General features: G+C 56.2%; 1 protein-coding gene across 1 annotated transcript; it reads left to right on the top strand.

The window, feature by feature from the left end:
• The first annotated feature begins 1,060 nt into the window (after positions 1 to 1,060).
• CLK3 (CDC-like kinase 3) lies at positions 1,061 to 14,214 on the top strand. Its single transcript, XM_006866486.1, has 13 exons — positions 1,061 to 1,227; positions 4,572 to 4,723; positions 5,296 to 5,512; positions 7,208 to 7,304; positions 7,582 to 7,648; positions 9,716 to 9,832; positions 10,488 to 10,654; positions 11,957 to 12,051; positions 12,137 to 12,266; positions 12,468 to 12,550; positions 12,849 to 12,928; positions 13,111 to 13,201; positions 13,710 to 14,214. The coding sequence occupies exons 2-13, from the start codon at positions 4,572 to 4,574 to the stop codon at positions 13,884 to 13,886; spliced, it is 1,473 nt and encodes a 490-aa protein (XP_006866548.1). The 5' UTR covers positions 1,061 to 1,227; the 3' UTR covers positions 13,887 to 14,214.
• Positions 14,215 to 14,563: the final 349 nt, after the last annotated feature.

Raw genomic sequence — 14,563 nt, 5'->3', positions numbered from 1 at the left:
CGGTGCCTGGAAAGACACCCAACCCCGCAAACTTCGGCGGGGCGGGACCGCGAGCTTCTAGGGCTCGCAGGGCGTGGGGACAATTAGGGACCGCGCCCTCACGGTTAGCTGCGCGACGCCTGGGAGAGCCTGGGGGCGGGGACGCTATTCCCGGACCTGGCTGGCTGCATGTGCTCGCTCGCAAACTGTGTGGTCTCTCAATGGTTCCCCCCCACCCCCCGTCCTCGGTTGCTTCATTTGGAAAGTGGGGCTTGGTAATCCTGCGCTGAACAGATAGTTGGGCGGAGTTGTGAGGCGGAATGGCCTGCGGGGCCTGGCCGCAGTACGGCGTGGGCCTTTTGTTTGGTTGGGGCTTACTGAGAAACAATGCTGGCCGCGATACGAAGCTCAAAGGGTCCTCAAGGAAAAGAAGCTCCCCCCCAACCTAGAACTCGGCCCCTCCTAGAGGCACCACCATTGTGGCTCTCGATTGTTAAGTGCTGTCGATTCGGTACCGACTCGCAGCGACCCTGTGTAGGGTTTCCAAGGAGCAGCTGGTGGGTTTAAACTGCCGACCTTTAGATTCGCAGTACAGTGCTGATCCTACAGAGCTTCACCAGGAGTCCCAGAAATTGATCGTCATGTACACATAGTGACTTAAACGCATTTAGATTTGCTTTTTCACACAAATGGGAGTCAATGCTGCTTTCCTGAGCCTCTGTACCTAGATCTCCGTTGTGTTAGTCCCCGTGGCCCGGCGGACGTTTTTAAACAAGCCCCGCCGACCTCAGAGAACCCCATTTCCTCTTGGAACAGGGAAACAATGACTGCTCCTCCTCTTACAGTAAAGTGTTTGGCGGGCAAGGGAGAAGCTCCACTTTTCGGCTCGGAGCGCCCCCGGTGGGCACCGAGAAGCCCGCGGGCCCGGGACCGCGCACCTGTCTTATGGGTTTACGTGCGACGCGACACGGTGGGGGGCGGAGCGAGACGTAGTCAGAGCCACAACTCGGCCCTCCCGGAACTGCTCTCGTCAGCTCAGCCGCAGCGATCGGTGAGTGTAAGACGGTCCCCCAGAGCCTTCGAGTCGGGGGCTAGAGCGGCCAGAACATCGAGTTGAGCGGCTCCCGGGCAGGCGACGGCCGCGTTAGGCCGGGGGCGGGGCCGCCTCGGGCGGAGGCCGGAGCCGGAAGCGGAAGAGGTGCTCGGAGCGGGGAGTGGGGCCTAGCCGCAGCCAGAGCCTCGGAGACGGTGAGTGTGGGCCCCGGCCCGCGACGGCGGCGGCGGCGGGAGGTGAGTTGGGATGGGTGGCCGCGCTTGGTTCGAGTCCCGGGTATCCTAGTTCGGTCTCAGCCCACTCCCTTTCATTCTCTTCCTCTGCTTACCGCAGGCCGCGCTCCCGACCTCTCACCCCTGACCCTCCGCTTTTCCCCCTGAGAGCGATCTCTGCAGACCTCGACCTCTCAATCCCATGGGGTCTAGAGCAGCCTTTGAGATCCCCTCCCTCAACCCCGGCAGGGATCCAGCTTCGGCCCTGCTCCTCCTGCCCGCGGGATGGGGTCGGGGTCGGACTTGGGATAGCGTGGAGGGGCCTTCAGATCCCTACTCTCCCTGGCTCGAGGCTCGGTCCACAGCCCTCCCTTCACGCGGCCGGGAGCTTGATTCTGGCTCAGGCCGACCTGCCGACGCCCCCCACTGGATCCCTCCTCCGCGCACGGCGGCGATTTGGGTCGGAGGTCGGGGGTGGGGGGTTCGGAGCTCTGAGATTCCCGGGACCTTGGGCCGCAGGAAGGGACGCAAGCTAAGGCCGCAGGCGCCTCTGCGTGTTCTGTTGTGATGATGAGCCGCTCCAGCCCGGGGGAGGGGCCACGTCAAGCTGACAGTACAAATACCGGGGCTGCTCCTAGGCTCCGAGCCTCTGGGCCTTAGTTCCGGGTGCGAGGGCCCTGCTGCGGAGCTGGGGTGGGAACTGCCTGAGCCAAGCCCCCGTCGAGGCGGAGTTGGCGGTTTTCCAGTTTCCCTCCTCCGTGCCCTTGAAAAGGAGGAGCGTTTCACCCTCCTTGTTGTGGCGGCTTGCGAGGTGGCAGGTTTGAGGTTGCAGTGGTGGAGCAGCGCCGGCCAAAAATAACCATGGGGCGCTGGGATGGCGGGGATCTGGGAGGGCAGTCGCTGACCTGGCTGGCTGCATTTCTTGTTAGCCCAGTTCTCTGGCCTGGACCAGCAAACGAGAAGCCTCCAAGGCTGTGCTCCAAGGAGAGGAATTGGCATCCTCGATTTCCTTCACATGATTATTGTCTCTTTCTTTCATTGTGTAGAGCAGAGCCTCCCAGAGCCTCCCAGAAGCCCTTAGCTTCCTGAAATACCCTGTGTATTGGGGTCTTGAGAATCAGAGACAATGGATGAGAAGTGGGCCCTTGTGTTGTAGTTGGCGGGAGGCTGAGGAGGGGGTCTGGTAGGTCCAGTAGCTCACCTACCTAGGATGCGTTCAAGGAGAGATGCTTTCTCCTATGTGCCTCCTATGTGGTCCTTTCTAGCTCTCATGCTTGTCTTCTCCTGTGCCAAATTGGCTGGGAGGTGGCGTTATCTCTGTTTTCCAGGTATGGTAACCAAGGCTACAGTGACTTGTATAAGTTCACGAGGCCAGTAAGTGACAGCAGTGGGGTTTAGGTCCGGGATTCTGTCCAGAACGCTGTTCTCCCAGCTTCCCCTGGGCGGGACGTACAAAAATGTTCCTAAGGCCCTAAAGGCATTTATCAAAGCCCTGAGTTGTTACCTGGAACCTGTTTCATTTTGTTAATAAAAAGCTCACGGCGGTACCTCTGGTGGGCCCAGGCTTGTGCTGGCACTTGGGAGAGGCACGTTTCATCCTCAGAAACACTTTGCAAGTGATTATTATTATCCCTGTGTCACAAGAGGAAGCTGAAGGTTAGAGCAGTTGAGTAACTTGCTCAAAGGCTCGAAGTGGCAGTGCCAGGGTTCAAATTAGCATATGGGCTCTTTTCACTAGCAGGGTGTGTGTACACATGGGTATCTTTTAGTCCCAGGAGGGAGACTTTGATCTGGTGTGGACTAGATTAAGTCCTCCCATTCTGAGCTTTGTCGGCTCAGTGAAGAGACAGGGCCACACTGGTCTTGTGGGAGGACTTGTTCCTGGCCACTAGAGTGTCTTCCGGGTTAATTAGTGAGATATGACTAGAGTTTTCATTCCACAGCTTGGGCATCTGCTGTGAGGTAATTGCAGGAGAAGAGTGATACATTAGTCAGCTGATCAAAACAGAGCAGAAATCCAAGCTCTTAGGGATGTCTCTGAGATTTTACAGAGTGTTTATCTCTAAGATGAGGCCAGTACCACTTCCTGGATTTTCCAGTAGCATGGACAAGACATTTGCTACTGGGGAAACAGAGAGTTGCGACTTTCTCAATCACTAAGGTGCTCCATGCCTTGCTGTCCTCTTCCTGAAAGACCTTTCTGTATTGAAGGCGCAGCCTCAGTGGGTTTGTCTAAAATGTGCTTAGACTGTGACAGGAGGCTAGCTGTGGCCTAGGGAAGGGCTGGGAAGGAGGCTCCACCATCTGGCCCAGCCCTCCCATGAAGGCAGTGGCAGGGTTTCAGGTGTGGGCGGAGCTGGGAGTTGACCTCTCAGTTGGTGTAGGCCCAGCCTGGTGATTTCCTGTGGCAGAAACAAGTCTCGACTGAGTAGGGATAGTGAGGTGGCTCTTTCGATTTGCTTCCCTGTGCAGACAGTCAATCCCTCCCCTGCTCCTAAGAGGAGAACAGGAGCAGGTCCTAGATCAGGGGAATGAGAAGAGGGGACAGTAAAGGTAATGCTGGATAGAGGTGGTGCACTGCCCACTGCAGTGCTGCTGGTGGTCTGAGGGGTGCTAAGTGGACCTCTGGCAAGAAACTTGGGAACTCTAAAGGACCCTGGCATCCCAAGGGCTACTGAGACCAAGAGCTGCCCGGCCAGACTCTCAAGTGGGCTAGGGAATATTGTGTGAGGTCCTGTTGCCACTTTCTCCCAGGGCTGTTCCTCTCATCAGTGGCTCCTCATGGTGGCTTCATTCCCTTGTCCAGTTCCAGGTTTCAGCTAGACTTTAGACAACTGTAGATGTTTCCCCTACCCCCTTGCTCCCTTGTTGTTGGCTTCAGGCCAACAGCCCTTTGACTCTAATGTCTGGCTGTACAGCATGGTCATGTCCTAGGACCCCCCCTGCCTCCACCCCAGAAAGGAGGGCTCTGAGCTTAGTAGGTTCCCCTGTCTCCCTGTGACTGGGTTCCCCATTCTCCCCTGCCTTCCTACCTCAGTATCTGGTCCCAGCTTACCCAGTTCCCCAAATGCTCAGGCCACCAAGTCAGTGATGCTTTGCAGGGGAGGCAGTTGTGTGGTAGTTCACTGGCAGGGAGCATGTTCCCCATTGTCTGCTATTGGACCAGTGTGACCTCAGAGTTCTTCTTCACTTCATAAACCCCTGGGAGGGGCTGCCCCCCAAACAGAACAATGGGCCTCTTCTTCAGGCACGCCTCGGCTGCCCTGGCAATCCTGTGGTTAGAGGGACTGGCTGTGTGTTGAGCAGGACACTCTCTTGTGGCCTAGATGCATCACTGTAAGCGATACCGTTCCCCTGAGCCAGACCCGTACCTGAGCTACCGATGGAAGAGGAGGAGGTCTTACAGTCGGGAGCACGAAGGGAGACTGCGCTACCTGTCCCGAAGGGAGCCTCCACCCCGCAGGTCTCGATCCAGAAGGTGAGAAGAAACGGGCTGGGCTTGGGGCAGTCCTGAGTCTCATCAAGGTGACTGCTGTCTGTACCCACTGCTCCTGTGTCCCACTTTGTCCTCTTGGGGTGCCTCCCCAAATCTCACGTACATTTCCTGACCTCCATGTTAGTGACTAGCCTTGTCTCCCCTTATTCTGTCCTCAAGTGCCCCTTCCTCCTCCTTCCAGAACATTCCCCATTTTCTAGGCCCAAGTGGCAGTGCAGGTATGTGGCCCGTCCCCTACGGTCCTCCTGAGCCTTCCTTAGTGGGGATGGGGCAGACTTTCTAGCTGTTGGTCCCTGATCTTGTCTCGGCCTCTGGTCAGCTTAGAGTTAGAGAAGGCTACAGAAAGCACCCTCGGAGGCCTGCCACCGCAACTTCTGTTTCCACTGCTCAGCCTCCAAGGGTCTAGAGGGCAGCTAGCCACCTCCTCGCCACAGCTTGGGCACCTGTGTGATGCCTCTGCTCCAATAGGCTGTGTCTGCAAGCTCTTCCCTGGTAGCAGAAACCTGGCTGGTGGGAAGAAGGACTCTGCTGACCAGTCTCCCTTTTCTTGGCAGCCATGACCGCCTGCCCTACCAGAGGAGATACCGGGAGCGGCGAGACAGCGATACGTACCGATGTGAAGAGCGGAGTCCCTCCTTTGGGGAGGATTGCTATGGATCATCTCGATCACACCATCGGCGGCGGTCACGGGAGAGGGAGCCATATCGGACCCGCAAACACGCCCATCACTGCCACAAACGCCGCACCAGGTCTTGTAGCAGTGCCTCCTCGGTGAGTGGTGGCCAAGTGTGCTGGCTGGGGCTCCAGGCCTCATCTGCTCTATAGCCTTTTCTCAGGCTGGTTGGTTAGGGTGAGTACTGCCACCCCTGAGCACACGCGCTGGTGTGCGTGCATGTGTGTGTGTTTGTGTTGTCTGGTCCAGGTGCCCAACTCTGCTGGGTCCTCCAGCTCCTCTGTCTTCTGGGCCTTTTGGTAATGGCAGCTCTCGGGGCTCTGGTTGTGGTGCTGGTGGTCCCCAGCCTGTCTGTGTCTCTAGGCTGCTCCAGACACTGGCTACAGGCGCATGTGGCCCGGGAGCCTAGGGGAGCAGCAGGGCTGCCACTTTGTGGTCTGTATAGTGTGTTCTTCCTGCTCAGAGCTTGGCCCAGGAGCTGAGTGCTCTGTCTGGGTGGCCTGCATCTACTGCCCCATTCCCTCTCCACACACCCTGGAGAGGACTTGTCCGTCCTTCAGCCCACATGGAGAGCTTTCCTGCTAAGCTCCAGCCAGGTCCGCTGCAGCCTTGCCTCTTCACAGGAAGGGCAGCAAAGGCGAGGTATGGGTGGAATGGCAGAAGGTCCTACAACCCCAGGGAGCCCCAGGCCTGTGCAAGGTCTGGCCGCTGTTCCTGGGGTGGAGGCCACACTGCACCCAGATCCCTGCCGAAGGAAAGCCAGTTGGTCTATCTTTGAGGCTATGTGCTTCCTTCTCTTTGCTTTCTACTCGCTGGCCACGAGGCCCCTGAGGAGCAGGGTTAGTGGAGGCGGCCAGCGTCTTCTCTGCCCAGTTCTCCCTGTGACTTTTCTGAATGGCCATGGCAAGTCGAGGGGAGGCTGTGTCATGGAGCCCAGTAAGGCCAGGTGGCCTCTTAGTGACTGCCACAGGGTGGCAGTGCAGCTCTGTGGCTCGATGGCTTCTCTCTGTGGTGCCCTCTGTCGTTGTGAGGCTCGGGTTGAGCCTGGCCTGTGAGCGGCATGGGTGCCAAGTCCAGGGCAGGAGCTGGCATGGGGCCTGCATGGGCCTTGGAGGAAGGAGGCCCGCCCTTTCCTGCTTGAGCCTGGTTAGGAAGGCCGTTTCTGGTAGTGGTGCTCAACTCTGGCCAAGGATGCTGTCTGGGGACACATAGCAGCTTGGCTCTGCGTGACAGCTCTTGGGTGCGTGCAGGGCTGTGTGGGTAGGCAAGGACAGGTTGGGCATTCTTCATGAAAGCCAGAGTGGCCCTCTGACCTGTCCAGATGATTGGACCCAAGCTGGGCTGGCTGCCTTCTTGCGCCGTTCTCAATGCGTCTTCAGCTCTGGCCGAAGCCACCACGGGAGGGCCTGGGAGGGGGAGACTCTCTGGAGGAGGGCATCAGGGCTGTGGCTCTCCTCACCACCTGGCCTCTCAGCAGCAGAGGCTGGCCATCTTTCTGAGCGTTTGTGACGCCCCTCTTTATAGATAATGTCCGAGTTTTCTTTACATACCTGTAGCTGTTTTGACTTTTCTGTTTTTGAAGTCAGTTTGTGTCTTGACGTGTCCCTTGCAATATCCCTATCGTTATATATGCTGTGTGCCTTATGAAATGCTGGGATCTGGAAAATCCAACCAACCAACCCACCGGCTCCTCACCGTCTCCACCTCTGCCTTTGACTGACACCTCAATCTGTCAATCGGAACCGCCTACCATGCGATTGGTCGGATGGCGTTTCGGGGGGCGGTGCATGCAGAGAAGCCAACAGAGCAGTAAGCGCAGCAGCCGGAGTGTGGAAGATGACAAGGAGGGCCACCTGGTGTGCCGGATCGGCGATTGGCTCCAAGAGCGATGTACAGCCACCTTTCGTAAAACTTTACCTCTCTACTTCCTACCCCCCTTGTTAGACAAGACCTCTCCTGCCTGGAGGGGCCTCTAGTGCGCGTGGCGCCTTCGCGGGGCCACCAGTAATTGCCTGAATGACACAGCCACTAGCAGCTTCTGCTGTTAAGAGTGTAGCAGTGAGAGAGAAGCCTTTTTTGTTTGGAGAATGTTGAATGCTATGAACTTACAGGAGCCGCCGGCCCTCTGCCCTGCAGACCCTCATGCCCTGCTTCTTTTCTCTCGTAGATGAGATTGTGGGGAACCTGGGCGAAGGCACCTTTGGCAAGGTGGTGGAGTGCTTGGACCATGCCAGGTGAGGGTGCCGGTGGCTCCAGCTGGCTCTGGCTGTGGTCTCCTGGGAAGAGCCTACCTGGGGCCTTGCAGGTCATGGTTATCGGAGCCTCGCTTTTTTCTGAGGACTAGCACCAAAACAGGGTTTGACCGGCATGTGTTGGGGTTCTCTTGAGCCCTTGAGATAAAGAAATTCTTGGGGCTCTGCAAAGCATGCCCAATACTTGCTAGACAGTGACTGGTCCTGCCAAGGCTGTGGCTCTTGGGGCCTGGTACTCCCTCCCTGGAATCTCTTGGAGGGATTGGTACCTTACACTCACCCTGGGCATCTGTGTGAGAGGTTGTGCCATGTTCCAGTAGTGAAAAATGAGACCTGGGGTGCTCTCCTAAGTAGGCAGCTGCCTTCTGCAGTGTGGTGAGGGTGGAATGTGGTCTCCACTGGGCTATGCCCTTGTGTGGTAGGGTGTTGCCAAGGTTGGGGACCGCTCCTCTCCCTGCCAAGCTTAATAAAACACTTTTCCCTTATCCTTCCTCAAGAGCACTGGGGAACACAGACTGGGTAGAGTGTGCTAGTTGCCTCCGTGCCTCAGCGGCTCTCTAATGGGCACTTTAGCTACAATAAGTACTTGTGTTCTGTCAGTTTCATTATACTGTGTGCTGTCCGTGGGCGAGCCTTACACTGTTTCAGAGGTGATATGCCCTTAGCCCTCCACCCTGAGTGGTGGAGCTGGCCATCACAGTGTTGCAGTACAACCACAATAAAAGGAGTGCTCAGAAAGGACCCTTAGACCCAGGGGTCCAGCCACAATCCCAAGATAAAGTAGTGAAGGCGACTGAGAGGAAGCTGCCATTGCTCTCAGCTCCATTTAAGCATCCCTCAAGCCCACTGTGGCCCAGGAGAGCAAGGCTATACCAGGTCCACTGCATGTGACCACGTAGAGATGTGGCACATCCAAGAATACCTACTCATGAGGGCAGCTAAGCGCTCTAGGCTGTGCCACTCCGCAGAGGTGGAGGGGACAATCAGTCCCTGAGGACACCAGGGGCAGGCAGACCCAAAGGGAGAGAGTCGGGACCAGCGGGGGTTATGTGAGAAGGCAGAAGTCTGCTTAGCCAAATTCCTGTTCCAGGTGTTGGGACAACAGAGTGAGTAGCCTTAACTCTGAGGTCGTTCCCTGTCAGTGTTAAGTGCAGTCTAGTCAGTTCTGACTCATAGACTCTGTCTAGGGTTTCCGGGGAGCAGCTGGGGGGGTTTGAACAGCCGACCTTGTGGTTAACAGTCCAGTGCTGATCCTACAGCGCCACACCAGGAGTTCTCCCCTGCCATGAGAATATGTAATTCTGGGGGAATGAGACGAGGAGAGAGAGCAGGAAGATGCCACAGACTTGGGGCACTGAAATCCCGAGGATGGCGCATACTTGTGGCTGGGGCTGTCTCTTCTGACAGGGTCTGGCAACGGAACCTGAGCCAAGGGTTCCTTTGCTTACGTCCTAGCCATGGGCTTTGGGGGTTGGAAGTTCAGAGCAGGCATTGTTAAGGTCTCAGTAGATCCTCAGCCAGGAGTGCCTGGCACTCAGCAGGAACTGGTAAATAAATGCTTGTGGCTGAGAGGCAGGCAGGCAGCTGGGTCAGGAGAGAGGTCAAGGGAATGGCTCTGGACCTCAGGGAGAAGACCCTATTTCTGATCCCTTTACTTTCTTGCCAGACCTTCACTCCATCTTGGTACTCTCCAGTCCCAGAGGGCAGATGATTTGCCCATGAAGGTTCTGGGTGGGTGGTCTGGCCACAGTCTGGTTTGACTGGCTTAGAAGCTGGGTCACTGTGTGAGCACTGGGACTGGCACTCTGCCCTGATAGCTGACAGTGGCAGATTTCATAAACCGAAGGCAGATGGGGATGCCACGAGCATTTGCAGACAGACTGCACAGGAGCTTGCTTTGGGAGAGCAGAGGTCTGGGGCTGCTTGGGCGGCATCAAGTACCTGCTGTCTCCTGATGAGTGGTGGTGGTTGGAAGTGAGCGGTTGGGATGGAAAATGGGGCAAGGGCTGGAGAGCTACTGATGAGGACCCCTGCCTCCTTCTTGGCCAGAGGGAAATCTCAGGTTGCCCTGAAGATCATCCGCAACGTGGGCAAGTACAGGGAGGCCGCCCGGCTAGAGATCAACGTGCTCAAAAAAATCAAGGAGAAAGACAAAGAGAACAAGTTGTGAGTGTTGGCAAGGAGTGGAAGGGAAGCTTTCTTGGGGACATCGTTCACCCCAGCTACAACTGTTTGTACCTTGGGGGTGGGGAGAGGTTACAGTGCCCAGCACTGTGGCTTTTACTCCCACACTCTATGCCTAGGAGTCTAGGCTCCATCCCAGCAGGCCTTTTGTTCCAAGGCAGGCCTCTCCCCCTGCAGTTGTGAACGGGAACCTTACTGGGTTGTGGGCATAAGTCAGGATGTACACAGGACGCGGTGTGGGTTGGGTGCTCATGTAGGAGACACCCAAAGGAAAGCCTGTCCTGGGCAAACATGCTGAGCACTCTTTACACCCCCAAGCACTGTTGAGTCTGGGGTCCCCCAGCGGAGGCTTAACTGAGTGGGGAGCATCATTCCATCTCTGACTTAGGGTTTATTCCACCCTGACCCTCTCTGTGGGCCAAAGCATTCCTCTAGCCCAGTCAGAAGTTTAGTCTTTGCTCAGCAGATCTGTGGTGGTGGTCGGGGTGGGGGGGATGTGCTCTAACTCTGTTAACTGTTACATCTCCATCCTGGTGTGTGACCCAGTGGCCTAGGAGGGAGTGGTGACTGGCATCATCTAAGATGGGAGTGGGGCAGTCCCAGTGCAGCCCTGAGCCCCTTCCCCCTCTCTCTCCAGCCTGTGCGTCTTGATGTCAGACTGGTTCAACTTCCATGGTCACATGTGCATCGCCTTTGAGCTCCTGGGCAAGAATACCTTTGAATTCCTGAAGGAGAATAACTTCCAGCCTTACCCCCTGCCACACGTGCGGCACATGGCCTATCAGCTCTGCCACGCCCTCAGATGTAAGTGTCCACTGTCAGTGGAGCATGGGGCAGCCAAGTCACCTGCTTGTCTGTTTCTCCCCCAGTCATTACACACTGTTAACCTTTCTGCTGGCCCTTGGCTGAAAGGCCTTCCCGCTCTAGGATTGTCTGTCTCACTGTGAGGATGGAAAGGCTAGCGCCCCCTCCAAGGACCTCCCTCTGGGCCAGCCTTGGCCCTAGGTACTCAGGAAGAAGGGAAAGCACTGTTAGAGAGTATACTCAGTTACCAACCTTTCTATATACGGTAAAAAGGCTAATGTGGCCGAGCCCCTGGACATTGCCCACCCTCAGTGCCATCACCACTCCTCATATGTCTGCAGCTTTAGAACATGCTAGGTGGTACCAGCACTCAAGTGTTGTAGAATTTTCCGTGGAGGGAGTAGACTGACCGACTTAAAACAGAAAATCAAGCCCATTGCATTCCAATGAACTCCAACTCATCATGACTATAGGACTCTAGGACATGTAGAGCGGCCCTGTTTATGGAGCAGACTGCCACAGCTTTACTTCCAAGGTGCAGTGGTTGGTGGGTTTGAACAGCCTGCCTTCCAGTTCAAGGCTGAGTGCTTTAACCACCATGCCACCAGGGCCTCTAGATGGAGGGTCAGGGAAGAGTAGTCCAACCAAGTGAAGAGTCACATGAAAGCCAAGGGCCTGGTGGGTGTGGAGACTTACTAGGAGCGAGGGGAACTTGGGTGAGACTGTAGTGCCAGCCAGAAGCTGTGTCCTGAACGCACCGAGTGGCCTCATGTCCACGGGGGCTGCCTCAGGTGTGGCCTGTACTGTCACATAGTGCCCTGAGGTCGCCCTCTGGACATTACTCATTGTCGAGGGGCCCTGCAGGTTCTGCACATTTTTCTTAGCCAGTGCTGAGACTAGGGAACCATGTTGTAGCTTTAAAGTGAGACCAGGTTAAGACCTAGTCCCTACAGGGAACCATGTTGTAGTCATGCTGTAGCTTTAAAGTGAGACCAGGTTAAGACCTAGTCCCTACAGAGGCAGGGTGAATGTTTCTTAATTGGGACCCTAACCCTCCTCCCCACCCCAAATTTTTAAAGTCTCAGAAATCCCTGAGGCCCAAGCACAGAGATACCTAAGAGGGAAACCAATGTAAAGGCTGAATTAAGTCCAGTTTGTTTCCTGGGCCTCCTGCTGAGGGTTAGGGGTGTAAGGGGCCTGGCAGCCACTGGCTTTGGAAAGGATCAGAATCTGGGCTTGAATAAGCAGGAGAACCTAAGCTGAAGCCTCCATTCTCAGTGCCTGTTCCCCTCACACCCCTAGTCCTCCACGAGAACCAACTGACCCACACAGACTTGAAGCCAGAGAATATCCTATTTGTGAATTCTGAGTTTGAGACTCTCTACAATGAGCACAAGGTACTGAGGGAGAGTGCAGAGGTCTGCTTGGCGGGGTGGGGGTATGTCGGATGCTGAGACCTGACGTGGCCACCTTGCCCTTCAGAGCTGTGAGGAAAAGTCGGTGAAGAACACCAGCATCCGAGTGGCCGATTTCGGCAGTGCCACCTTTGACCATGAGCATCACACAACCATTGTGGCCACCCGTCACTATCGCCCACCTGAGGTGATCCTTGGTGAGTGACTATCCCCCAGGAACCGGGCTGCTGCAGGGAGGGTGTGAACAAAGGTCATGGGGCATTGTCATGAGTCACTGCAATCTCTGGGTTGGCCTTGTAGGGTGGACCTTACTGAGGCACTTCCACTGGGGTCTGGGCAAGTCTTCTAGGCAGTGTGGCAGCTGCCCCACTGTAGCCTGTCTCCATCTTGGATTTCAGAGCTGGGGTGGGCACAGCCCTGCGATGTCTGGAGCATTGGCTGCATTCTCTTTGAGTACTACCGGGGCTTCACGCTTTTCCAGGTATGGCCACCCCGTGTTACCCACTCCCTGCTCTGATAGGCCACAGGGGACAGGGTGAGAAGTTCATGTGCACTGGAGACAGGTGTCTGCCACGCTCAGCAGTCCCTGTTATGAGAGGCAGGGTGGAGATGCTGGGGAAGGGAGAGGTCAGGGGTGTTGGGTCATGAAGGAAAGATTGGGGTGGGAGGGGTCGAGGTACCAGGAATAGGGAGTGGAGCAGGAAGGCACGTGCCCATCTTTCTTATTCCATGAGGGACTGAGGTTGGTACTGACCTGTTCTGTCCTTGTCTGTCCACAGACCCATGAGAACCGAGAGCACTTGGTGATGATGGAGAAGATCCTAGGCCCCATTCCTTCACACATGATTCACCGCACCAGGTGAGGGGCTCTTTCTGTACTTGGCTGAGTCATTTGGGTGCTGGATGGTCTTCAGTGGACATCTGTGGCTCCTCCAGGTGACCTGGACTTTTTTGCCTTGCTGGGTGTGGCCCTTTTCCCAGTGCCCACCAGGCGTGTCCCCTGGTTTTTCCTAATGCTTGACAGCCCCACTCCATTTCCAGGAAGCAGAAGTATTTCTACAAAGGGGGCCTGGTCTGGGACGAAAACAGCTCGGATGGGCGGTATGTGAAGGAGAACTGCAAACCTCTGAAGGTCAGTTTCTGGTGTCCCCCGGGCAGCTAAGGCTCCTCCTCGTTCCAGCTCCATGGGAGGCTGCACCTGAGATGGCTGGGTGCTGGAAGTGGGGCTTCTGGCAAACTGCTCCAGAGGGGCCCCACCCCCTCAAGTAACTGGGGGACACCAGAAGAGCCAGATGCCTGAGACCCTGCTTACATCTGTCCCCTGCTCCCCTTTTGATTTTGGGAAGAACTAGGCAGGACTGAGGGGAGGGGGAGGGACAGAAAGCCTCTGTCGACCACGACGTTGGTGCTCGGACAAGTGAAGTGCCATCACTGTCAGGACCCAGCAAGACACTCAGACCAGAGCCTTAAACAGTCACCAAAGGAAAGGAACTGTTCGTTTTCAGTCGAGGAGGGCGAAAGTAGAGCCCCCAGGAGGCGTCCTTGCCTCTAGTCCCACCAGGCTTCCCAGAGGTGCGGGGATCTACTGTGGCTTCCCGGGACCCTGACGTCACACTGCGGCACCTTGTGTCCCTGAGCAGAGTTACATGCTCCAAGACTCCCCGGAGCACGTGCAGCTGTTCGACCTGATGAGGCGGATGTTAGAGTTTGACCCCGCCCAGCGCATCACACTGGCAGAGGCCCTGCTGCACCCCTTCTTTGCTGGCCTGACCCCTGAGGAGAGGTCCTTCCACAACAGCCGTAACCCAAGCAGATGACAGGTGCAGGCCCCTGCACAGGAAATGGAGGTCAGGACTGGGCTGCCCGGCTGGCCCCCTTTCTCCAACTTCCAACACCAGGCCCCAGGGCCAGAGCCACCCAGCGAACAGTGCAATGTGAAGGAAGGCAGGAGCCTGCAGGGGAGGGGACTTGGTGCCCAGCTGCCAGAAAGCACAGATTTGACCCAAGCTATTTATATGTTGTAAAGTTATAATAAAGTGTTTCTTACTGTTTGTAACCCCTGGTACCCGTGTGTCCGTCTCCAGGCTCCTTGCCTTCCCCTCCTCCTTCCCTGACCTTGTTAATAAAGTCTTTCTTAGCAGTTCAGCTTGTGGAGAGCTAAGTATGAACTGGGCCAGACAGAGGGCTAGCCAGAGACAAGACTGCTGGGCCAGCCCTCTCTCCCATGGTCTCCAGGGACTTGAAGGGGAGCAGGCTGCTGTGGTTAGCCATTCATGCTTTGTTCTCCCTGTCGCTGGTTGGGAGAGGCAGGATCTCATGTCAGTCCACAGTTATCCATCACACATTACAGGACTCAGTCATTCAGCTTTATTTTACTGCTGGTTTTTGGTTCCTTCCCCAAGAACTACACAAGATAGTCTTGGCCACCTGACTGGGCCCTTTGGGGAATGGGGGCAGATGCCTCTGAAAAGAGCTGAAGATAAAGGAGTCATAC

Source organism: Chrysochloris asiatica, unplaced genomic scaffold (genome assembly GCF_000296735.1).
Source record: "Chrysochloris asiatica unplaced genomic scaffold, ChrAsi1.0 scaffold00092, whole genome shotgun sequence".
Taxonomy (NCBI): domain Eukaryota; kingdom Metazoa; phylum Chordata; class Mammalia; order Afrosoricida; family Chrysochloridae; genus Chrysochloris; species Chrysochloris asiatica.
This window is presented reverse-complemented; position numbering and strand designations above follow the sequence as displayed.

Coding starts and splice junctions, on each gene's coding strand:
- CLK3 (XM_006866486.1), top strand. CDS start 4,572: ATGCATCACTGTAAGCGATACCGTTCCCCTGAGCCAGACCCGTACCTG. Junction 7,305..7,581: donor CGATTGGCTCCAAGAGCGAT/GTACAGCCACCT, acceptor TTTCTCTCGTAG/ATGAGATTGTGGGGAACCTG. Junction 13,202..13,709: donor AGAACTGCAAACCTCTGAAG/GTCAGTTTCTGG, acceptor GTCCCTGAGCAG/AGTTACATGCTCCAAGACTC.